Below are 26,266 nucleotides of genomic sequence, written 5' to 3' on the forward strand. Positions count from 1 at the left end.
TGATACAGTTGACAGGAGCAGATGCTCAGCTCTCTGTTCAAAGTCCCAGGGACTTACAAGTCCCATTCAATCTAGTAGATATTGAAACCCTGCTCCCCTGTCTTGCAGAGAACTACTGACTCTGCCATTCAGTGCAGCAATCCCAATGGTGTGAGCGTAGCCTGTCAGTCCCACAGTCCAAAGATGTATAGGTTGGGTGGATTGGCCATGGTAAATCAACCCTTAGTGTCCCAAAATGTGAACATTAGGGGAATTAGTGGTGTAAATGTTTATGGGAATGGAGCAGTAGGGTGGTGGGCCTGGATAAGATGCTTTGTTGGAGAATCAGTGAAGACTCAACGGGCCAAATGGCCTCCTGCACTGTAGGGATTCTGTGTAGGAGACTGTAGACAGATAGTCACCCTGTTCAAAAACACCCAACAACAGCAACCTCTAGTTTCTCAGATTAACTCTTTTCTCTAACATATTTGTTTGCTTCCTCAGTCTCTCTCTTTCTGCTGCTTTGCATCTTCTGTTCTATCGCCCTCTCACTTCATGTCTTGCTCCATCTGCCCTGATCCTCACATTCATGCTGTCATGTTCTCGCTTACACTTTCCTGTTTTTCTCTCTCTCTCTCTCTCGTTTGTATTCCCATTTCTCATGTTCCCTTTCTTTCCCTCTCTCTCTCTTAGATACTCTTCCTCCCCTCCTTCGCTCCTTCCCTTCTTTTTCCCTCCCTCCCTCCTTCTCTCCTTTTTTTCCCTTCTTTCCCTTCCTCTTTCTGTCCCTTCCCACCCTCCTCCCTTCCCACCTTCCTTCCCTCCCTTCTCTCATGTTCATCTTTCTATCTCTATCATGGAAACATAGAAGATAGAAGCAGGAGTAGGCTTTTCAGCCTTCTGAATTTGCTCCACCATTCGTTATGAATCTCTCTATTTTATCCTTTCTCCTTCACATCCATGTCTATTTTGTTTTCACTTCCACTCTTTTCATATCTTTGTGTTACGTATGTAACAGTTTTCCAATTTCTTTTCTCAGAACAGATTGGGATGTGTTGTTGTGCTACCTGTGGGGGATCTGGGCTGGTTACCATGGATAATGAGCCATGTTTTATCAGTGCAGATGTACATCGTTTCACCCACGTTGCCTTTCCTTCTTGAAGGTGACAAGGCAACCGAAGGTACCACCCCACCCACCTCCCCACCGCCCCCGCCACCCCGAACTCACCCAGCTGCTCCACACACACACACCTTCCAGCTTGGGATATCGGAGAATGTTTGTGATCAGGAACCCTAGCTCTGTGTGTTCCTCACTGCTGCCTCACAGCACCAGGGGCCTGGGTTCGATTCCTAGCTTGGGCGACTGTCTTGTGCGGAGTCTTACACGTTCTCCCCGTGTCTGTGTGGGTTTCCTTGGGGTGCTCCAGTTTCCTCCCGCAGTCTGAAAGACGTGCTGGTTAGGTGCACCGGCCATGTTAAATTCTCCTTCAGTGCACCCAAACAGGCGAGTCAGGGATTTTCGTAGTAACTTCATTGCAGTGTTAATGGAAGCCTACTTGTGATATTAATAAATAAACTTTAAACTTCCCCTCCTCTTCTTTACTCCGCAGCTTTAAAGCTAAATACAGCACATCAGTTGCCTTGATAGAACCTTCTAGAATAGAAAGAAGCCATTTCACCCATTGTACCTCTACTGGCCCTTTGGGACTAACTGGAGAGTTCATTCAATGTCCTCTTCTCCCCATATCCCATTGCCTTTTCAACTATTTATTTAAAGTTACTCCTGAATCTGCTTCTGCCACATTTTTGGTAGCGTATTTCAGATCACAACACCCGAATGAAAGAACTCTCCTCATATCTCCCCTCTTCCTTTGGCCAACTATCTTCAATCTGTGTCCTCTACTTACTAACCTGACTGTGGAAATAATTTCTCCTGATTTCATTCAGCGTTATATCGGTTTCCTCTGGGTGCTCCGGTTTCCTTCCACAGTCCAAAGATGTGCAGGTTAAGTTGACTGGCCGTGCTAAATTGCCCCATAGTGTCAGGGGGATTAGGAGGGTAAATATATGGGGTTATGGGGATGGGACATAGGTTGGTGCAGGCTCGATTGGCCAAATGGCCTCCTTACACACTGTAGGCTCAAGATTTTAAAACCCTTCATCATTTTTACACATTCATTAAAACAGCTCCGCACCTTCTTTGATCAGAGGAGAATAATCTTCTGCAGCCTGTCCGCAGCTAGCTTAACACAGACAAGAGAGTGCAAGCTAGGATCCACTTGGTTTGTGTGGCTCAGTATTGCACATGACAAAGCACCCAGCAATGAATTACCTTCCTGTTCCAGGAGACATGATGAAATGAAGGGATGTGGAGATGGGGAAATTGGATTTAAGGTGTGAAGCAGGTTCAGGAGCTGAGTATCTGACTTCTGTTCCTACCTGGTTAGTCAAGCCATGGGCTGCCTTTCCCTGCATGGGCATTAATGCAGCTCAAGTGATCCAGGATTCTGCTGCGTAGACCAAATGCTGTCCTTGGCCTTTTTTCTTAATGATGTTTCGCTGCAAATTTCCGGGATTTGCTGTCCTGTTGAAGGATTTTTAACTTTTCTGATGATGCTGACAAGGTCAGTGTTATTCCCCACCCTGAACAATTCTTCAGAAGCTCTGAATTGAACCCTCCTGAATCCTCTAAGATGTAGGTACGCCCACAGTGCTGTTCGGAGGGGAGTTCCTGGATTTGAGTCAAGGAGCAGTGATATAGTTCCAAGTCAGGCTGGTCTGTGGACTTAGAGGGGAACTTGCAGGTGCCCTTGTCCTTTGAGGCAGGAGAAATCGTGGCCAAATTTTCCCCACCCCACTTGTTGCATGTTTCATGACGACAGAGGTGGCCTGCCCCAGGCTAGTGGTGGGATCCTCTGGTCCCCCTGTTGTCAACTGGGTTTCCTGCTGTGTGGACCCCCTCGCTGCTGGGAAAGTCAAGGCAGGGGGCCACTAGCAGCGGGACTGGAAGATCCTGCCAGTGGGAATGGCAGGATAATTCCAGCTAATGGATTTGGAAGGTGCGGCTGAAGGAATATTGATGAGTTACTGCAGTGCGTCCTGGAGATGGTACCCATTGTCCGCCAGTGGTGGAGGGAGTGATTATTTACGATGATGTTTCAGAGTTTGTAATGGAGTGTGTGGTTCCTGCAGATCGAGTATGGAGACCTGGCACGCCCCAATCCTTCCAGTCCAGGCGGCAGCTCCCAGTCTAAGATGCAGCAGTTTCTACAGCAGGTTCTGGAGAAATTCTACCCCAAGCACTACAGACAAGGCTGCACCCCTGAGCAGATCAGGTAGGCCTCGCCTCTTTTCTTCCCGCTTTAACTGTACAAGTGGATTCTCTGTCCTTCCCAAATAAAACCAATGATCAGAGTAAAGCCTAGGAATGTGTGACGGGCTTGTCTGATTAAAGCTCAAAGTCAGGCAATGGCCTAAAGAGGCTAAAATTGAAGCTGATGGAACTGAAGGCAAAATATTGACTAATTGGATAGGCGGTCAGAGAGTAGCAGTAACGATTATGTACTCAAATTAAAAGAAAATGACTAACGTTTGCCATAAGATCTGCAAAGTGACAGCAAGACAGCTCAGAGGGTGGCACAGTGGTTAGCACTGCTGCCTCACAGTGCCAGGGACCCGGGTTCAATTCCAGCCTCAGGTCACTGTCTGTGTGGAGTTTACATGTTCTCTCTGTGTCTGTGAGGGTTTTCTCCGAGTGCTCCGGACTCTTCCCACAGTCCAGAGATGTGCGGGTTAGGTTGACTGGCCATGCTAAGTTGACCCTAGAGTCAGGGGGATTAGCAGGGTGAATGTGTGGGGTTACTGGGATGGGGTCTGGGTGGGATTGTTGTCGGTGCAGACTTGATGGGTCGAATGGCCTCCTTCTGCCCTGTAGGGTTTCTGTGATTCTAAGTGACATTGATAGATTGAGTTGACTGTGAGTCTAAAAGCAGGAATGTGCAGGATTACAGGGTGAAGAAGGGGCAGGCAGTAGGTAAACTGCTCCTATGGAGAGCTGGCACAGACATGGTGGATGAAATGGTCTCTTTCTGTGCTGTACAGAGGAATGCAGTCCTGCAGTGGTACTTACACTTGACCAGTAATCTAGAGACCCAGGATAACGTTCTGGGGGCACGGGTTCAAATCCTACCACGGCAGATGGTGACATTTGAATTCAATAAAAACCTGGAATTAAAAGTCTACTGATGACCATGAAACCATTGTCAGAAAAACCCATCTGTTCACTAATGTCCTTTAGGGAAGGAAATCTGCCGTCCTTACCCGGTCTGGCCTACATGTGACTCCAGAGCCACAGCAGTGTGGTTGACTCTCAGCTGCCCTCTGGAATGGTCTAGCCACATGAGTGGCTAAACACTGCCTGATGGATTTCAACCCAAATCAGTGGATCAGAAAAGGATCGACCTAAGTACTATTTAACTGGTGAAATGCAAGCGAGGGTGGGGATACTGAGAGATTTAAGGATCCACACACAGGATCTCCTTCATGGGCGGTGGGCGGGGGTGGGGGTCGTGGTAGGGGGAGGCGTCATTACAGGATCTCTATCATGGAGTGGCCAGCTACAAAAACAAAATGCAAAAGACTAATTAAATATTCGTCTCCAAAACGGGTGTTGAAAATCAAAGGGAGGATCAGGTTGCAAGAGGCTTGGTCGGGCCACATTTGCATCTGTCTAGTTCCAGCTGATGCACCTTAGAAAGGATATCTTTCTTTTCTTCGAGTTCTCTACCTGAAAGCAGGTTCTTGGTGATGTTTTACTAGGGATTGGGTAAGGAGGCAGGCCCAAGTCTACCACAGCGTAAAGAGGATTGAACTCCGTGCACTGGCATTAATCCAGTCCATACACCAGCCATTTAGCCAACTGAGCTAACCAGTGTCCCCAGACAGGAATATATCGGCCTGGAAATGAGTAGATTGCAGATTCACCAGAATGTAATCAGGACCAACGCCCCCTTTAATTTCTCCTCACCGTCCATAGCCTGTTTGTTGCATTGCGCTGTAGCTTTAAGATTGCTCCAGGGCCACGCCTGCAGGCCTCCTCACCACCATGTATGGCCTGATTCTCCACCGCATAGCAAATAGGAGAAGGGGGAGGCCATTTGGCCCTTCGAGCTGTTCCACCATTCATTATGATCGTGGCTGATCATCCAACTCGATAGTCTAATCCCGCTTTGCCCCCATAACATTTGATCCCCTTCGCCCCAAGTGCTATATGTAACTGATTCTTGAAAGCACAAAATATTTTGGCCTCGAATACTTTCTGTGGTAACGAATTCCACACATTCACCACTCTCTGGGTGAAAAAATTTCTCCTCAGCTCTGTCCTCAATGGTCTACACTGTGCCCCTGGTTTGGACACCCATCAGGAACATTCTTCCTGCATCTACCCTGTCTAGTCCTGTTAGAATTTTATAGGTTCTAATGGGATCCCTCTCATTTTCCTAAATTCCAGCAAATACAAGAGGTTTACGTTTAATGTTTCACTGGTGCTAGATCAACATGCAGTGTGCACTCTGCAATGCAGCACCATGGAATTCCCAATGCGCAGGATGGTAGCTCTGCTTGGCAGCACTGTTCAAAGCTTGTGGCTAAATGTAGTTGTGATACTGAGCCACGCCATTGGCTGTGATGATGGTAGAAGTGCAGTACTGAGCCACGCTATTGGCTCCAATGATGGTAGAAGTGCAGTACTGAGTGGTATCATTGGCTCAGATGGTGATAGCCCTGTGGTTCTGTTTTACACCTGAATGTGGGAGGGCTTGACGGTTTTAATCTGAATCTAATCTTTGCAAATAAGTGTGTTTGGTTGTACGCGGGCAATGGACTTTTGAATGGCCTGCCACATTTTCCAGCCCCAGTCCCACTGCAACAGGGCTGAAAAATTCCACCCAGGAAGGTTGAGGGATGATCAGAATGAGGAGTTTAAAATGTTGAAATGATTCTGCAAGGCAGCTGCAGACTAACTATTTCCTCTTGTGGGGGAATCAAAACCAAGAGAACATAAGCTTCAAATTAGATTGAAAAATCAGGAGTGAAATCAAGGGGTACTTTTTTCACAAAAGGGGTGGTGGAAATCTGAAACCCTCTATTCCCAAAAGGCTGCAGATGCTGGGAGGGGCAACGGGGGCTTACAAGAGAGGTGGTTAGATTTTTGATAGGGAGGGCCTCCAAGGATAGGGAGGTAACATTGGAAAATTGAGTTGAGTTGCAGGGAGAGCCGTGATCCGATTGAATTGCGGAACAGAGGGGCTGGGTGGATTCCTCCTCCTCTCCCCAATATTCTCAGTGCTCCAGGAAGACTCAGCACTTTAACAGAAGAGGGGAGAAAGTGAAGGTGGGGGTGGAGGCAGGAGTGTTCCCCATGTGCGCCTGCGCTCTGTGGATTATTGCGACACTGTTTCTCTTTATAATGCTCATCCTGTCTAATCAAACAGACAACTGGCAGACAGACTGGCCACAAAATGGATGCTGCTGAGAGGGTGCAGTGGAGCTGAATGTGTGCGGATATACCTGACGGTTGCCCGAAAGTGGCCGCTCTTTGGAGCAAAGCTTTTCCCGGCAAAGGTAAGATCCAGATGAATGTAACGAGTGGTGTAATCGAAAGATGGAAGGGAAAGTGCCTCTGGAGTTTCAGGATTATACCCTCAACACCCTGATTAAAGCACACATAGCCTATTGTTGATCCCTATCGCTAAGACTACACATTCTCACCCTCCCACAGCATCTGTCTCCACCTCTGACTTATTGTATTGAGAGTCACGCGTAAGCCAGACCAGGTAAGGATGGCAGATTTCCTTCCCTCGAGGAAATCCTTACTAATACTGGCTTTTATATTCCAGATTTATTAGTTGAATTTAAATTCCACCAGCTGCCCAGAGAATGAACCTGGGCGTCTGGATGACTGCCCCAGTGACAATACCACCTCACCATTCCCTTTGTTGCTGAAACTGTCACAATTCAAGATATTCCCTTAACCATCTGTACCTCTGTTCTGCCATTCACATTCTGATCACTTAATGGACACCTTCAGCATCTTTCTCAGCCTTCTTCATCCTCATTTACATTCCCTTTGTCCAAATACAGCCCCCCATCTCCCACCCTCACAGTATAAATCTTTTCTTTGCTCTTAGCTCTGATGAAGGATCATCCAGACTTGAACCATTAGCTCTAATCTCTTTCCACAGATGCTGTCAGACCTGCTGGGATTTTCCAGCATTTTCTGTTCTTCTTTCAGATTCCAGCATCCGTAGTATTTTGCTTTTAACCCTAAACCTGAGCTCATGTGAAACTCTGCCATGATTACCCTGACCTGTAGCAAGCCCAGTTCGCCCACTGTGCTCACTGACCCACTTTGGGTCAAAATCCTCAGTTTTAAAATTCTCATCCTTGCTTTCAATTCCTTTCCTAGCCTCACTTCTCCCTATCTCACTTCTCCCTGCCTCAGTAGTTTCCTGCAGCCCCCACATCCCCCAGGAATCTCCACACTCCCCCAACTCACACCTCTTCAGCATCTCTGATGTTCATCACTCAGCAATTGGCGCCATGTGTAGGCCATGGGTGAGATACACTGGCCTCCCAGGAGGCAGTGCGGAGGGATCCTCCAGAGCCACCGCTGTCAATGGCAATTCCAATTAAAGCTACCTCATGCCCCTGGGAAATCCACAGCAGCAGGGGTGCGCCACTGTCGGGACCGGAGAATCCCGGCAGCATGAACTGCCAGAGAATTCCAGCCCCTGTATGTTGGAATTCCCTCTCTACAGCTGTCCGTCCCGCCCAATTCTCGTTCCTCCTTAAACTACCTCTTCAAGCAAGGATTTGATCATCTGTATGTGGCTCAGCATCACATTCTGTCCGCTGATGCTCCTCTGATGTGCCCTGAAACACTTTTGTAGACTAACAGTGCTTGTACACTGAGTGCCTTTGAATGAGGGACCCCCCCACCCCCCCGCCCGGTGTCACACCCACAGGGCTTGGTTGTAAGGTTTTCCACATGGTGTTTCCCTTGCCCAGGGCAGAGTGAATATCAGCAGTGCCAGGATGAGGCCCTCAAATTTGCACTGATTGCCCATTTAAGGGCCCAGTTGTTGGAGGGGCAGGAAGGTTGTCCATGAGCCTAATCGCCACAGAGATAGAGGCAGGAAGCTGGCATGGTTCCACCAGACCCACCAAACTCACCCCGGAGAAGGGCACTCAATTCCACCCCTATATATTTGAATATCCCCAGTAGGTTTTAGAAAGAAAGGTCTTGGGTTTTTGATTTGTTTGACAGGGGTCCTCGCTGTTATGATCCCTTTAAATCCTTTGCATGTGATTTTACGGCCTCACTCGTCCCGAAATCCTAGAACCCCACCTGAGGTCAACGGACTTTCCCATTGTCCGCCCCTGGCCCGCTCCGATTCCCGTGGTGGGCAGGGCAGTAAAATTCCCTCCCATGATTCTGAAATTAGCTTCAGCTCATGGGAGCTGGTTTTTGCTGCTGTTTTCTCCACGCTCACTCCAGCTGTGTGTGGGTAAAGTGGCCTGTGCTGTCATTAGTCCCAAGTGCTAGCGTCTCCGCTGCTTTCTGTTCTGACTGTTTCACTAACGGAATGGGATGGTTTTTACATTAATTCACAACCCACAATTCCAACCAGTGTACTTTATAAAAGCTATCCAATTAACCCCACTCCCCATGTCCGCGCAATTGTTACCTTTTCAAGTACTTGTATCAGAACCTTTTGACAGCGACGATTGAATGTGTTTCTACCACCAATGCATTTCAGAGCGTAACGAGTCACTGTGCAAAGATAATTCTCCTCCCCTCCCCCCCCGGTCCTTTAGCTAGTTGCCTCCCAAGAGAACAATCCCAGCATCTCTGTCCGGAGTTTAAACAGGATTACATAAGTACAGCACAGAACCAGGCCATTCGGCCTCATCAGCCCATCCTGGTGTTTAAACTTTACTCCAGCCTCCTCCCGTCCTTGTTTAATAAATATCTCATCCTAAACATTCTATTCATTTCCTCGTGTGCTTGTCTGACTCCCTCTGTTATACTGTTAACTTAAACCTGTGTTAGCGAGTTCCACATTCTCATCACTCTTCGAGTAAGGAGCTTCCTTCCGAATTCCCAGTTGGATTTCTTGGTGACTGTCTTACATTAAAAGTCTCTAGTTCTGCTCAGGCAGCACGGTGGCACAATGGTTTGCACTGCTGCCTCGCAGCGCCAGGGACCCTGGTTCAATTCCGGCCTCGGGTTACCGTCTGTGTGAAATTTGCACGTCCTCCTCACGTCTGCATAGGTTTCCCTAGGGTGCTCCGCTTTCTTACCACAGTCCAAAGGTGTGCGGGTTTAGGTGGATTGGCCATGCTAAATTGCCCCTTAGTGTCAGGGGGACTAGTTAGGGTAAATGCATGGGGTTGTGGGGATAGGGCCTGGGTGGGATTGTGGTCGGTGCAGACTCGATGGGCCAACTGACCTCCTTCTGATTCTACCCTTGCCAAGTTAGTTAATCCAGTCAATATGCATGTTAAAGTCATCCATAATTACTGCTGTGCAGATGGAAGGTTCACTTAGTAGCTGGTTTTTTGGCCTTTGTATGAGACTTGAGCCTTGGAAGATTGGAACGCTTGTAGTCTGTCCTGTACTCAATGTGTACTCCTATGTCAAGATGTTTGACTGTGTACAACAGCATGGCCAAAATGTACATGGCAAAAAGAACTGGAGCCATTATGTCGCCTTGCTTGTGCCATTGGTGACAGGGAGGCATCTGATAAGGCACAACCCTGCAACACACTGGCCATCATAACATCCTGGAATGAGCAGATGACCGCGGCCAATTTTTCAGGGCACCAATATTTACAGCACCTTCCAAAGCCACGACATCTACCATCTAGAAGGACACTGTAGTGGGATCACCAGCACCTGGAGGTTCCCCTCAAGCCACTCACCATCTTGACTTGGAAATATATCTCTGTTCCTTCATTGTCGCTGGGTCTCAGAAACTCCCTCCCTAACAGCACTGTGGGTGTACCTACACCATACAGACTGACTCACCATTTTTTCAGGGGAAATTGGGAGTGGGCGAAAAATGCTGGCCTAGCCAATGACACCCACATCCTTTAAGTGAATATATTAAAAAAACTGTGCCAAAAGGCCCTGGAGAGATTAATGTACATCATTTAGTGATCCTGGTTATGAAGGCAAATGTCTGGCACTCTCAGAACCGGATGGTTCCTAATATGTGTACACAGGCATTTCTGATACCAACCTTGTCAACCTGCTCTGCACCCTCTCCATAGCTTTGACATCCTTTCAAATGTTTGTTGTCCTGAATTGGCAGCAGTTCTCTAGATGTGGCCTCCCTAGTGATTTTAACCCTTCAGCATAATAGCATGATACAGTAATAAAACTGCCTACGCGGTGGCAGTAATTTCATTATGATAATGTGGATTGTCAATGCTACTGATCTCCATCATCTCTCCTTTCCCATTCTGACTTACTTTGTACTGACAGCCAAATGTATGCGCAGAAAAGTACTGATGTGTTGACATTCCACTGTCCAGTAGAACAAATTTTCAGCAACTTTAAGCATTGAACAGATACCAGGCTGGCTCCAGAGTGTAGTGTGCACCTCAGTGTGATTTTGTGTCACTAACTGATGCCCTCCCTTCTGCTTTTCATGACTTCTTTCCAGTGTAGCTTTTTGGCTCTTTCCACTGTATGCAATGAGTCCTTTTGGCTCTTCATGAATATGAAGCTTTAACCAATTCTTTTCATCTCTCTAGCCGATTGCGCCTTCACCCCTTGACGAGAAGCCTGTCTGGTTAGCAGTGAACGAAGATGGTATCAGCATACTGGAGTGCAGCACAATGGTATGAGGCCACATTGGGAGAGGATGGGCCTGTTTGAGTCTAGTATGGGCTGACCTGGGGAAAGAGTGTTCAGCAGAGTCGTACAAGACGTTGTTCCGAGGGGTGCTCAATCCCCTACCCCAGCAGTGGGACTCGCCCACTGTTCCCCATTACCCCACACCTCCGGCCACTGGATATTTATTACATTTTTCTTAATGAAAGCTAACAGCCTTGCAGAGCTGCTTCCTGTAACCAAGTTGTCACTCACTGAATGCAGATAGGGTGGCCTGGGAATCAAAGATCAGTCTCCAGTACACTGCTGTGTGCAGCTCTAGAGGAAAATCATCCCAAAATCTATTTAAAGAATTGTATTTGTGTCATCTTCTTTGAACATTTCTCTTTAGCAGATATAAAAATATTGAAAATGAGTGGGGATTGGGGGAGATGCCGTTTCACTGATAGTCAAGTATCAATTGGGCAATGAATCTTTCTGCTTTCCGATTGGCATTGGAAGGCACAAGGAATGATGTGAAAAATCAGATAATGCTGGGACCAGCAAGTCTGGCAGCATCTGTGGAGAAAGAAACAGCATTAACATAAGAACATAAGAAATAGGAGCAGGAGTAGGCCATCTAGCCCTTCGAGCCTGCCCCGCCATTCAATAAGATCATGGCTGATCTGAAGTGGCTCAGTTCCACTTTCCCGCCTTCTCCCCATAACCCTTAATCCCCTTGCCTACCAAAAACCTATCTACCCGCGTCTTAAAAATATTTAGCGAGGCAGCCTCCACCACCTCAACAGGCGGAGAATTCCAGAGATTCACCACCCTTTGAGTGAAGAAGTTCCTCCTCAACTCTGTTCTAAACCGCCCCCCCTTATCTTGAGGCTGTGCCTCAACATTTTGAGTCTGTGTGACTTCTCCAGAGACTCCGAGTCATAGGAACTCAAAATGTGAATTGTGTTTCTCTCTCTCTGCAGACGCCGCCAGACCTGCTGAGGTCTTCCAGCATTTTCTGTTTTCATTTCTGATTTCCAGCATCCACAGTATTTTGTTTTTGCCCAAGGGTGTGGGTGTGATGGCCAGCTAATGGCCAGCTAATGGCTGGGGCGTGAGGGCAAGTCATGATAAAAGTTCCAGGAATACTTTTCAATCACAAGTTGGCAGCCCTAATCGGAGAGTCAGCAGCCCTGTGCGAGCTGGCCTCAGTGGCAGAAAAGTTGCGAGATTTTGACAGACCCAGGTCACGAGGGAGGTTGGATTTGGCTGAGAAATCTCACCTCCACCAAACCATTTGCGAGGGTTAGCATGTCTGAGGGATTAGGCAGGCTAGATTCAAAAAGAATGTTCTCGACGGTGGGGGAGTCCAGAACTAGGGGTCATAGTTTGAGGTTAAGGGATAAACCTCTTTAAGAACGAGGTAAGGAGAAATTTCTTCACACAGTGAGTGGTGAATGTGTGGAATTCAGTACCACAAGAAATAGTTGAGGCCAAAATGCGGTGTGATTTCAAGAAGAAATAAGGAATAACTCTTGGGGCTAAAGGGATTAAGGGATACATGGGAAAGCCGGGGGGGGGGGATCAGGATATTGAATTTGATGATCAGCCGTGATCTTAATGAACAGTGGAGCAGACTCGAAGGGCTGAATGGCCTACTCCTGCTTCTAGTTTTATGAGTGTGATCAATAGGAAGTCTACGTTTCCTAACGAGGTGACTTTACATTTTCGGTTGTCACAGAGCACTAGGCCTGTCGTTTCTGACAGAAAGTTTCCTTTGTCCTTTGTCCTCAGCACCTGGTGATAAATTATTCCTACCAGTCAGTCATGACGTTTGGAGGCTGTCGTGATGACTTTATGATTGTGGTCAGCAAGGCGAAGGATGGGAACCCAACAAAGACCACCATTGAAAAACTGGTGTTTGCAATGGCGAAACCTAAGGTAAGGAGTTTTGGATTGCTGACTCGATTACTGAAACCTTTCTAATAGAAACCTACAGCATGGAGGGCCATTCAAATCAGCCCTGCTGCTGGCAACACAATACTTTCAACAAATTATCCAATTAGTTCCGCTCCTCCATTCTCAGCCCGACAATTATTTTTCCTTTTCAAGTGGATATCCAATTTCCTTCTGAAAGTTACTATTGATTCTGCTTTCCCACCCCTTCAAGCAGTGTATCCCAGATCATCATAACTTGCTGCACAAAAAGAATTCTCATCACCCCCTTTAGCCAATTGTCTTAAATCTGCACCTTTTGTTGACTGACCTTTCTGCCCTTGAAAACAACTTCTTCCTTGATCAAAAATGATCCTATTTTTGTGTTGAACACACGTTTTAAATCTCCCCTTAACCTTCTCTGCTCCGTGAAGAACAAGTTAAACTTCTTCAGTCTCTCCACATAACTGAGGTCTCTGATCTCTGGTGCCATTCCAGTAATCCTCCTCCGCACTGTCTCCAAGGCCGTGACATCCATCCAGTAGTTTCCGGATTGGGCATCAGTATAACAAAATTCGGGGTGGGGAGTTCTAACCAATCGCAAACAGAAAAAAAGTTTACTGACTTATTAGTGTCACAAGTAGACATACATTAACGCTGCAATGAAGTTACTGTGAAAATCCCCGAGTCGCCACGCTCTGGTGCCCGTTCGGATACACTGAGGGAGAACTTAGCACGGCCAATGCACCTAACCAGCACGTCTTTCAGACTGTGGGAGGAAACCGGAGCACCTGGAGGAAACCCACCCAGACTCAGAGAATGTGCAGACTCTACGCAGACAGTGATCCAAGCCGAGGATCAAACCCGGGTCCCTGGCACTGTGAGGCAGCAGTGCCACCGTGAAAAGCCATCATAGCTTATTCCCTTCACTGTGGAAGGATATTGGGTCCTATCACCACAGCCACCATTACTTATGATAAGGGACCCGGCACTGGAATACCATAACCAGTCCACAGAACACAAAGAACAAAGAAAATTGCAGCACAGGAACAGGCCCTTCAGCCCTCCATGCCTGCACCAACTAAACTATAATCCCCTTGACTTCTGGGGACCATATCCCTCTATTCCCATCCTGTTCATGTATTTGTCCAGACACCCCTTAAAACTCACTATCGTATCTGCTTCCATTACCTCCCTGGTAATGAGTTCCAGGCACCCACCACCCTCTATGTAACAAATCTTGCCTCGCACATCTCCTTTAAACCTTGCCCCTCGCACCTTAAAACTGTGCCCCCTAGTAATTGACTCTTCCTGTCTGGGAAAAAGTTTCTGACTATCCACTCTGTCCCTGCTTCTCATAATCTTAGAGATTTCTATCAGGTCGACCCTCGGCGTCCGTCATTCCAGTGAGTTCCTTTGACCTTATTCCAGAGGTGATTATGGGACACCTTAATAAGGGCATTTAGAAGATCCAGATGGATTATTTTATGTTTATTTATTAATATCACAAGTAAATTTATATTAACACTGTAGTTAAGTTACTGTGAAAATCCCCTGGGCACCACACTCCGGCACCCGTTGGAGTACACTGAGAGTGAATTTAGCATGGCCAATACACCTAACCAGCACGTTTTTCGGAGTCTGTACATTCTTCCCATGTTTGCGTGGGTTTCGGAAATAAGGCCTGGATACGATGCTGTGTCGGAGAGTTGGTGTAGACTCAATGGGCCAAATGGCCTCTTTCTGCACTGCACATTTCTCTAAATATCTTATGTAAGTCCCAATGGCCTAACATCAGAACTTTCAGAGTCCCTATGACCTAACACTAGATCTCTCAACCTCCTTGGGAGGGCATCACGGTAGCGCAGTGGTTAGCACTGCTTCCTCACAGCGCCAGGGTCCTGGGTTCAATTCTGGCTTTGGCTGACTGAGCGGAGTCTGTATGTTCTTCCCATGTTTGCATGGGTTTCCTCCGGATGCACCGGTTTCCTCCCACAGTCCAAAGATGTGCAGTTAGGTTGATTTGCCATATTAAATTGACCCTTAGTGTATGTTAGGGGGTTTAGCAGAGTAAATATGTGGGATTACGGAGATAAGACCTGGATACGATGCTCTGTCGGAGAGTTGGTGTAGACTCAATGGGCCAAATGGCCTCTTTCTGGAGATTCTATAGGATCAGTCCTATTTGGATTTGGGGTCAGATCTGTTCTTGCGTTCTTCAATTAGATAAGTATAGTGGCCAAGGATTTTACTCACAGGATCCTATCAAACTGGATTTGCCATTATTATACGAATGGGGAACCTGTGCTACAGTGTTGGCTGTCTCCCCATCTCAGTGTGCCTTGGTCTCTCCCTCCCTTGTCTCAGCTGGCGCCTTTATAAAGTAAGTACAGTGATCCCAAGCACAGAGGGTTAAGAGTAGCAGTGTTGTTGTCCCATGTTTAAAACCACATGACTCTATTGTTGGAGGGCAGGATTTGCGAGTTGGCGTTTGCTTATCTGTGTTTGTTTCTTAATCCATTCCTGTCTCAGTCACATTCAGTTACCGTAGACCATAACTGACTGATGAATTCTATTCTATTAAATTGCCATTGGGAACAAAAAAAACAAAGAAAATTACAGCACAGGAACAGGCCCTTTGGCCCTCCAACCCTGCTTAAAATCCCAGATCCTGAGAGCAGCGGCTCATAGGTAACAGGGCCAACTAATGTTTGCAGATCTTTACGTTGCTTTTCTGAGAGTTGAAGAGAGCTGAAAGGTGGAAGGGAGGAGGCATTGCCTCACATACATAGAATCTCAGACAGATCTCGTCTGGAATTCTGCATTCCATTTCTGGCATTGCACCACAGGAAGAAAATATAGGCCTTGGAGTGGTTGTAGAACAAATTTACCAGAGTGGTGCCATGTTTAGAGGGTTAAATAGGTTGCGTAGACCTGACTTATTGTCCAATGAGTATAGGAGATTGAGGGTGATCTGATCAAAATGTTTGAAATGTTAAGAGGCTTCAATAACAACTTTCCTCTGATGGGTAATTAAGAATAATGGGGCTGTAAACCACTCAGGAGCTAAATCAGGAAGCACGTTTCACGTCAGGGCAGTGAACTGGAACTCTCTCACTCTGGGATTTTCACAGTAACTTCATTGCAGTGTTAATGTAAGCCCACTTGTGACAAACTTTAAAAGGCTGTGGGTACCAAAACAGTTGGTAATTTTCACAGCTGAGATTGCGGGTAAAGAGGATGTAGAGCTAAGAAAGGAAAATGCAATGGAGCTACAGAGCAGACATAATCTATAATAAAAAGGTGAGACAGGCCCGAGGACACTATGGGCTACCAAGGGCGGCACAGTGGTTAGCACTGCTGCCTCACAGTGCCAGGGACCCGGGCTCAATTCTGGCCTCAAGTCACTGTCTGTGTAGAGTCTGCACATTCTCCCCGGGTCTGCATGGGTTTCCTCTGGGTGCTCCAGTTTCCTCCCACAGTCTGAAAGATGACTAGTGATGTCTTGAGGAGTGTACATATTACAGAGAAGGAGGTGCTGGAAGTCTTAAAGCGCACAAAGGGGGATAAATCCCCGGGATCTGATGAAGTGTATCCCAGGACATTGTGGGAGACTAGGGAGGAAATTGCGAGTCCCCTATTGAATCATCAATAGTCACGGGTGAAGTACCTGAAGAAGCGAGGGTGGCAGATGTTTTGCCTTTGCTTAAAAAGGGCTGTAGGGAAATGCCTGGGAACTACAGGCCAATGAGTCTCACATCTGTGGTGGGTAAGTTCTTGGGAGGTGTTTTGAGGGACAGGATCTACAGACATTTAGAGAGGCAAGGACTGATTAGGGACAGTCAGCATGGCTTTATGAGTGGAAAATCATGTCTCACAAATTTGATTGAGTTTTTTGAAGGGTAACCAAGAAGGTAGATGAGGGCAGTGCAGTTGATGTTGTCTACATGGACTTTAACAAGGCCTTTGACAAGGTACCACATGGTGGGATATTGCATAAGGTTAAATCTCACGGGATCCAGGATGAGGTATTTAAATGGATACAAAATTGGCTTCTTGACAGAAGGCAGAGGACGGTTGTCGAGGTTGTTTTTCAAACTGGAGGCCTGTGACCAGCAGTGTGCCTCAGGGATCAGCGCTGGGTCCACTATTATTTGTCATTTATATTAATGATTTGGATGAGAATATAGGAGGCATGGTGAGTAAGTTTGCAGATGACACCAAGATTGGTGGCGTAGTGGACAGTGAAGAAAATTATCTCCAATTGCAACGGGATCTTGAACAATTGGGCCAGTGGGCTGACGAACAAGAGATGAGTTTAATTTAGACAAATGCGAGGTGATGCATTTTGGTAGATTGAACTAGGGCAGGACTTACTCAATTAATGGCAGGGTGTTGGGGAGAGTTACAGAATAAAGAGATCTAGGGGTAGTGTCCATAGCTCCCTGAAACTGGAGTCACAGTTGGACAGAGTGGTGAAGAAGGCATTCAGCATGCTTGGTTTCATTGATCAGAACACTGAATACAGGAGTTGGACGTCTTGTTGAAGTTGTACAAGACATTGGTATGGCCACACTTGGAATACTGTGTGCAGTTCTGGTCACCCTATTATAGAAAGGATATTATTAAACTAGAAAGAGTGCAGAAAAGATTTACTAGGATGCTACCGGGACTTGATGGTTTGAGTAATAAGGAGAGGCTTGATAGACTGAGACTTTTTTCTCTGGAGCGTAGGAGGCTGAGGGGTGATCTTGTAGAGATCTATAAAATAATGAGGGGCACAGATCAGCTAGATCATCAATATCTTTTCCCAAAGGTAGGGGAGTTTAAAACTAGAGGGCATAGGTTTAAGGTGAGAGGGGAGAGATACAAAGTGTCCAGAAGGGCAATTTTTTCACACAGAGGGCGGTGAGTGTCTGGAACAAGCTGCCTGAGGTAGAGGCGGGTACAGTTCTGTCTTTTAAAAAGTATTTAGACAGTTACATGGGTACAATGGGTATAGAGAGATATGGACCAAATGCAGGCAATTGGGATTAGTTTAGGGGTTAAAAAAAAGGGCGGCATGGACACGTTGGGCCGAAGGGTCTGTTTTCATGCTGTAAACCTCTATGACCTCTGACTCTATGTGCAGGTTAGGTGGATTGGTCAAGGTAAATGTATGGGGTTACAGGGATAGGATGGACCTGGGTGAGGTGCTCTGTCAGAGACTCGGTACAGACTCAATGGGCTGAATGGATTCCTTCTGCATTGTCGGGGGATTACTCAAATTGTGGTCACACCTGACAAGAGCGCAAGTCACTTTGCACAGGAAATTCAGGAGGTTCAGTTGCCTTTTCCAGTTGATGTTTCCCACATGTCAACTTGTGACTGTTCTTCCGTCCCCAGATCCTGGAGTTGACGCTGATACTTGCCAGCTACATCAACTACAGCAGCTGCCACTCGTCGCCCATCTCGCCCAACCCACCTCCCGCATCCTTCTCGGGCAAGAAGCTGTGGGAGATTGACAGCAAGCATTTCCCGACCATGACGCGGACTACACAAGGTCCTACCCTGCTGTGAGATGCAGCTGAAGGTGCGGCGCTGTCCGCCCAAAGCTATTGGAGGACAAACCACTTGGAAGATTCAAATGGTGCATGGATCACTGTTGTGTCTGGACCTTATCTAATGCAGCCTATATTTAAGTGCTCGAGTAGTATTTAGAGTTGATTTTATTTTAATGCTTCATAGGTTACCCTTACTCATCTTCTATGAGCTGAGGGCGCAAGTCCCAGCATGCTTTGTGCCGTCGGTGCTAAGGCTGGTCCGTATGCGAATAAACCAGAACGGTGCAGGCTGTTGGGAAAGGTGCCCCTCCCCCCCTCTCCGTCAGGAAAAGCACCCTCTATGGAGAAAGCCCATTCCCCTCCCTACAAAATCCACCTGCAAAGTTCCAGTTCTTGATGGGCTTGAGTGCGAGAGTGAGGTTATGATGTGGTTGTGTTACCAAAAGTTACAGTAGGACGTGGATGCTTTACTTGGAGTTTGTTTCATGCATTTCGAAAGAAAAGACAAGAATGTGCTCGAGGCTAGCCCTCTCCTGTGCTGTTGATCTGGTTGGAGGTCGAGGGGGGGGGGAATGCTGCTGCACAAGGTTTGGGTGTTCTTCAGAAAGGTTTGTTTTCCTGGCTATAAGAAGACCAGATGACCACTTGGCTGTTATCAGCCCTGGAAGCTAAACTGAGGAAGATATTTATCAGCTGGTGGGCAAGACTACATTTGATACTAACCTTCACCTTGAGAAAGTGTGAGAAGGTGGTCTGGATCATCTCCCTGTACTACTGAGTGGCTATCTCAGAGGGTGTCAAGAATTGAGTGCCCTCTCATGAGGGGTCATTGTTGAACTGTTGGTTTTCTTTACAAGCTGGCAACTTTCGGGGTGGTTTATTTTCTTTTCCTGGTGCCAGCTGACACTTTGCACCAATTTGAGATTTGCAATCCAATCCTGTGCTATAACCACTACATGCTCTTGTCAGCGTGGCTCAATTACTTCCTTTCTTCTGAGTCTGAAGGTTTGTGGGTTCCACGCCAGAGACTTGAGCACCGAATCCAACTGATACCCCAGTGGAGTGAGACATTAATCTGGGGTCCCCTCTATCCTCTCAGGAATATCCTATGGGACCTTTTGACAAAGTTCCCACCTGAACACATACTCTATCCATGCCACCTCAAGTCCCCAACCATCTCCCATGGCCCCCTGTGCCCTCAGTGTCAATCTATGCCCTCATCCCCACCCCTCATCACCCTTTATAATCCCTTATGCCAACTTAGTGCCAACACATGCCAATCCATATTCTGCCACCTACCAGCTTTTGTTTTTACATCTTCTATGCAAAATCACCGAGTATTCATCACAGGCAGTCCTCAGGACTCATGCTGATAAAATAAAGTTCTAGCTGTCAATTGCAGACATTTTTTAAAGCACTCCTATTTAAAAAGGTTTACTACATTTACATTCCTTCAACTACATAATCCCTTATAAAAACAAGCATTTCATTCAAATGCATCATCCTTTGTAAGAACAAATATTGGGTGCATTGTCCCACTTCAAAGAGTCTATAACTATTTGTAGCAACCAATCAAACTGTAAAATAGAAAGCATTCCTTAGTGATAATGGAAGGTTCTGAAATGAGTCCTGCAGCACTAATACAGTAATGCTAACGCTCAAATCATGCATCAGCAAACAAAATGAAATAACATTTATCATAGTCCACAGAGTTTTTTCAAAAATTTAAAGAGCAGGCGGTTTAAATGCATTGACAGTTTGATAGTTGCTTTTGACAGTTTCTTTGGACACTGTTGGCAATTTTTTTTGACAGCTCTCTTCATAGTGTCAGTGGTTTTATATACATCCTACGTACACTCCTGTCCACTTTTAACAATCCTGAAAGACATCTTACCTCTCCCAAAGGGCACTTGACCATCCCAAAATTATCCTGGGACCATATCCAAAGGAGGTACGCTACCTCTTACGCTACCAAGTCTTCAGAAGACTTGGCAAAGTTTAGACCTGCTCGTATTTCCCACTTCTGATTCATAAAAATGAGACATGACTGGTTGGAGCTGGTTGTTGTTTTATATAAACAGACTCTGAAACACTCATGCATAGATTCCAACCAAGCCTCCCCACAAAAGTGATGGGTGCTGTGTTCAGGAGCAGGACTTCTGGATTTCAGTCAACTTGCCACTTTTGTGGAAGTCCAGGCTTTTGTTTCCAAAGCATTCCTACTTCTCTGAGTCAATTTGGTGCCAGTTGGGTGGCATTTTGGTCTCAATTCCAGGCAGTTTCCGACAATTGGGACTGCTCCCAGTAAGGACCAGACTGATGCTAAAGTAAAATGCTGCTGTGGTTAGGAACCAAAAATATAAACAGAACACTGGAGGTACTCAGCAGGTCAGGCAGCATCTGTGGTGAAGTCCCTTCGGGTCAATAATCCTTTTATCAAAACTGAAAAATGTTAAAGAGGTTTAGCAGTTTCTCAGGGAACAGTAAGGCATCTCACAGCGTCAGGTTAAAGTCCAACAGGTTTACTTGGAATCACGAGCTTTCAGAACACTGCTCCTTTCTTAGCTCCGAAAGCTCGTGATTCCAAATAAACCTGGTGTTGTGAGTCTTCTTAATGCACCCATCCCAGACCAACACCAAGATCTCCACATCATGGCTCTCAGGAAATGGGAACAGGGAAAGGGGAGGGGAGCAAAGAACAAAATAGAAAGATTGAATGATAGAGGAGGTGATGGTGCAGAGAGGTAATGGGACAGTAACAAAATGGAAGATATAGAGGTTTACAACATGGAAGCAGGCCCTTCAGCCCAACTTTTCCATGCCAACCCTTTTGTCAACCCCTAAGCTAGTCCCAATTGCCCATGTTTGGCCCGTATCCCTCTATACCCATCTTACCCATGTAGCTGTCTAAACACTTTTTTAAAAAGACAATATTGTACCTGCCTCTACTACTCCCTCTGGCAGCTTGTTCCAGACACTCACCACCCCCTGTGTGAATAAATTTCCCCTCTGAACCCTTTTGTATCTCTCCCCTCTCACCTTAAACTTTTGCCCTCTAGTTTTAGACTCCCCTACCTTTGGGAAAAGATGTTGACTATGTACCTGATCTATGCCCCTTATTATGTTTTAAACCTCTATAAGATCACCCCTCAGCCTTTTACCTTCCAGAGAAGAAAGTCCAGTCTATATCCAGCCTCTCCTTATAACTCAAACCATTAAGTCCCGGTAGCATTCTGGTAAATCTTTTCTGCCACCCTCCAATCTTCAGGCACCTCACCTGTGACTATCGATGATTTAAATATCTCTGCCAGGGGACTTGCAATTTCCTCCCTAGCCTCCCCCAGTGTCCTGGGGATTTATCTACTTTGATGTGCTTTAAGACTTGCAGCACCTCCTTCTCTGTAATATGTACACCTCAAGACATCACTATTTCCCCAAGTTCTCTAACATCCATGCTTTTCTCAACAGTGAATATTGTTGAGAAATATTCATTTAGAATCTCAACCATCTCTTGTGGATCCGCACATAGGTGGATTTGTTGATCCTTAAGAGGTCCTACTCTCTCCCTAGTTACTCTTTTGCCCTTTACGATGTATTTGTAGAAGCTCTTTGGATTCTCCTTTGCCTTATCTGCCAATCTTGTGTCCCCTTTTTGCCCTCCTGATTTCTCTCTTAATTCTACTCTTACACCCTCTACAGTCTTCAAGGGATCCACTTGATCCCAGCTCCCCATGCATGTTGTGCCTCCTCCTTCTTGACCAGGACCTCAATATCCTGAGTCATACAGGATTCCCTACTCTTACCAGCCTTGCCCTTCACTCTAAGAGGAATATACTTACCCTGAACCGTGGTCAACACACTTTTGAAAGCCTCTCATTTACCAAATGGCCCTTTGCCTTCCCATAGACTCCCCGAATTAACTGTTGAAAGTTCCTGCCTGATGCTATCAAAATTGTATTCCCAATTTAGAATTTTAATTTTGGGGCTAGACCTATCATTCTCCGTAGCTATCTTAAAACTAATGGAATTTTGTTCACTGGTCACAAAGTGATCCCTCACTAACACTTCTGTCACCTGCCCTTCCTTATTTCCCAAGAGGAGGTCATGTTTTGCCCCCTCTCTAGTCAGGCCGTCCATATTTTAAATGAGAAATTCCTCTTGAATACATTCAACAAATTTCTCTCCATTCAAGTCTCTAATACTATGACTGTCCCAGTCAATATTGGGAAAGTTAAAATCCTTTACTATTATCACCCTATTTTTCTTGAAGCTCTCTGTAATCGACTTACATATTTGGTCCTCAATTTCCCATCAACTATTTGGGGGCCTATAGTACAACCCTATCAAAGTGATTTTCCCCTTCTTATTTCTCAGTTCAACCCATATTGACTCAGTGGGCGAACCCTCGGATATATCCCGTCTCAGTACTAACATGATTTTCCCTTAATCAAAAGTGCAACTCCCCCTCCTCTCTTACCTCCTGTTCTATCTTTCCTATAGCATCTGTACCTTGGAACATTGAGCTGCCAGTCCTGGCCTTCCCTTAGCCATGTTTCAGTAATTGCTATAATATCCCAGTCCCATGTACCCATCCATGCCCTGGATTCATCTGCCTTGCCCGTCAGGCCTCTTGCATTGAATTAAGTAGTTTAATCTGTCCAGAGGAGGTGTAAATAGTTACAACAGAAGCATTATCAGCACAGGCTGACTGGCTGAAAGAAATGAGAGCCATGGTTGTGATCTAAAGTCATTCAACTCAAAGTGAAGGCCGAAAGATGGTATAGAGCCTATAGGTTGCTATTCCTCCAGCCTTGCATTGCTGAGATTGATCAACCCACTTTGCACAGGGTCAGTGGAATTCCCATTTCACCGTGCTGGGTTTAACTCAGACACTATTGTGAATGCTTCTAAATCTAACAGCCATCATTGATCAGGCCTGTGTCCCAGGTGAATAATGTCAGCCTCAGCCCATTAGCCAGACCATCTTAATTCAACAGAAAGTATCTTCTGGCCACGCTCACCCCAAGACCAGAAATTCCTGCCTGAGGTCAATAGACCTTTGCATGGCCCACCAAGTTTTCTGTCCCGCCCGCTACGATTCCTGTGGCGGGCGGGATGGGAAATCTCTGCCATTAGTGCGTTAACGAAACTGCCCTGCCACATTGGAGGAGATCTTCTCTGGCGACTGCTACTGGTTTCACCATGTCTCAATCAGCTTTATGTTTACAGTACTCAGTGAACTTGGTAGCAGGAAGAGGGGTGGTGGGGCAGGATAAGCTTTACAGCGAAGGTTTCAGAGAAGAATGGGTTAGTTCTGAACAGCTGCTGGCCAGTGAGGCAGCCACTGGCTGTCCTGCTGGCCCATTTGCAGCTATTCAATGGTCCTTCTGTCCATTGTTGGACCAGGAGGAGGGCCTGACCAGTGAAGACCGCCCTGGCGATTCCTTCACATACAGCCATGGGTGAATTACATCATCGACATAGCATTCTTTACTCACTTTGTTCCTTCACAAGAGACTTGAAGATGACTTTTTGTTCAAAGATCGGTACGGAGCCTAAAACAGCCGATAACAGAACAAATGGAGTTCTTTCTCACAGAGTGTCGTCCCTGACGATAGTGAGTGTGTGAGTGTAAATACGCCACACTGTATTGAATACTTGAATGTGACAGGGACAAACCTATTTCTGAGAATGGTTATACCCAATGTACTGTACCTCTTATTTATTCTAACTGTTGAAGTGAACACTGTGACTTTCACACTTAAATTTGAGCAGTTCCCTGTAGTTTGGGAATCATGGTGCGATTTAGAGGGTAATACTGGAATATTCCTGCACCCCCCCCTCCCTCCATGACTGGTAGTCAAAATAAAGAGCAATACAAAAATAAAAGAGGTAATACAAAGATGCCCTTGTGTTATTAATCACCTGAAGCAGATTGATTCCACTGTCGTTGCTCATAATAGGTTACATAGTGTGAATGTATTATGCAAAATAATGGTCTTTTGATTTATTATTGTCACATGTATTAGCATACAGTGAAAAGTTTTGTTTCTTGCACGCTATACAAAGCATACTGTACATAGACGAGAGGGTGCAGAATATGATGTTACAGTTACAGCTAGGGCGTAGGAAAAAAATCAGCTTAATGTGAGGTAGGTCCATTCAAAAGTCTAATGGCAGCAGGGAAGAAGCTGTTCTTAGTCAGTTGTTTTGTGATCTGAGACTTCTGTATCTTTTTCCCGAAAGTCGAAGGTGGAAGAGAGACTGCCTGGGGTGCGTGGTGTCCTTAATTACGCTGGTAATGTTAATTTTTTTTATGCTGTCATGTCGTTGTCAAGGCCAGTATTTATTACCCATCCCTAACTGCCTCATGCCACCCACTGTGCCACCATGCGATTTTGATCCAGCCACAATGAAGGAACAGTGACAAAGTTGTATGGCAAGATGGTGTGCGAGTTGAAATGGAACTCGGGGTATTCCCAAGCACCTGCATCCCTTGTTCTTCAAGATGACAATGGTCATGGATTTGGGAGGTGCTGCTGAAGTCTTGGTGAGCGGGCTGCTGAGTCCTGGATGGTGTCAAGCTGTTTAAGTGTTGGTGAAAGAGCTGCTGGGAGTCACTGAGTCACTTGCCTAAGAACACACAAACTTGGTCCTATTATTATAGGTACAGTATTTATGTGTTTGGTGCAGTTACATTTGTCGATAGTGGGAGATTCAGTAATGATGATACTACTGAATGTCAAACAGAGATGGCTAGTCTTTCTCCCTTACTGGAAATTATTATTGTGCCTGGCACTTTTGTGGCAAGAATGGTACATGCTAATTGTTGGCCCAAGACTGAATGTTTCCAGGTACTGTTGTATGCTTCATTATTTGAGTAATTGTAAGCAGAACTGAACACTGCAAACATCCCCTGAGATGGAGAGAAGGTCATTAATGAAGCAGCTGAAAATGGCTGAGCCGAAGACACTGCCCTAATGAACTTCTACTGCAATGCCTAGGAGTGAGATGATTGGCCTACAACAACCTCAGCCATCTTCCTTTGTGCTAGATATGACTCAGTCAGTCTCCCCCAGTTTCCATTAACTTTACTAGGGCTCCTTGAAGCCACTCTTGGACAAATGCTGCCTTGATGAGAAGGGAAGACACTCTCACCTGACCTCTGGCTTGAAACCCATTGTGGTGTTGAGTTTTGTAGCTAACTTGTCACTTTGAATTGACGCTGTTGCATTTCAAGCACCCGCTCTAACAGTAGCAACTATTCACATAAAACAACCACTTCTATCGCTCCCACTGGGAAGCACTAAGCAAAAGTGGTAACAACCAGAGGATTTCAGCATTTGCAGTGTGTAGCTCCCTTTGAGGGCAGCTCACAGATGGAAACGATCTGTAATAAGTCTTCAGAGGCAGAAGTCCCTTCAAAATCCCTTTATTTATAATTCCAATGCACAGAATGCTATCAGTCAGCAGTGCCAGAGGAACTGACTCAGTTAAATACAAGGAAAGTACTCCTTGATTGGCCCAGCAATTGACTCCTTAATCATGGTGTTCATATTCCAATAGGCCAACCTCAATGGTCTGATTGATCATGACACGATCCACCCCACACAGACCCTCTCACCACTCCTGTATTATGTGTCCACCACCTTTACATTAACAACACAACACTGACCCATCTTTGTCCACAGAAACATAGAAGATAGGAGCAGGAGTAAGCCATTTGGCCCTTTTGAATCTGTTCCATCATTCATTATGATTATGGCTGATCATTCAACTCAATAGCCTAATTCCGCCTTCCTCCACATCATTTGATCCCTTTTGCCCAAGAGCTTTATCTAACTCCTTCTTGAAAATATGCAATGCTTTGGCCTCAACCGTTTTCTGTGGTAATGAATTCCATAGGCTTACCGCTCTCTGGGTGAAA

General features: G+C 46.0%; 1 protein-coding gene across 1 annotated transcript in view; it reads left to right on the forward strand.

Annotated features, from left to right (window-relative positions):
• The window catches only part of LOC145352743 (pleckstrin homology domain-containing family H member 1-like), a 150,184-nt gene extending 126,195 nt beyond the window's left edge, over positions 1-23,989 (forward strand). Inside the window, exons 25-29 of the mRNA XM_080203010.1 lie at positions 3,172-3,314; positions 6,471-6,600; positions 10,801-10,887; positions 12,656-12,802; positions 18,182-23,989. Of these exons, the coding sequence (XP_080059136.1) occupies positions 3,172-3,314; positions 6,471-6,600; positions 10,801-10,887; positions 12,656-12,802; positions 18,182-18,355 (681 nt within the window). The 3' untranslated portion in view covers positions 18,356-23,989. The remainder of the gene's footprint in view (positions 1-3,171; positions 3,315-6,470; positions 6,601-10,800; positions 10,888-12,655; positions 12,803-18,181) is intronic.
• Positions 23,990-26,266: the final 2,277 nt, after the last annotated feature.

The sequence above is a fragment of the Carcharhinus amblyrhynchos genome, chromosome 14 (genome assembly GCF_965287045.1).
Source record: "Carcharhinus amblyrhynchos chromosome 14, sCarAmb.v2.hapA, whole genome shotgun sequence".
In the NCBI taxonomy this organism is placed as follows: domain Eukaryota; kingdom Metazoa; phylum Chordata; class Chondrichthyes; order Carcharhiniformes; family Carcharhinidae; genus Carcharhinus; species Carcharhinus amblyrhynchos.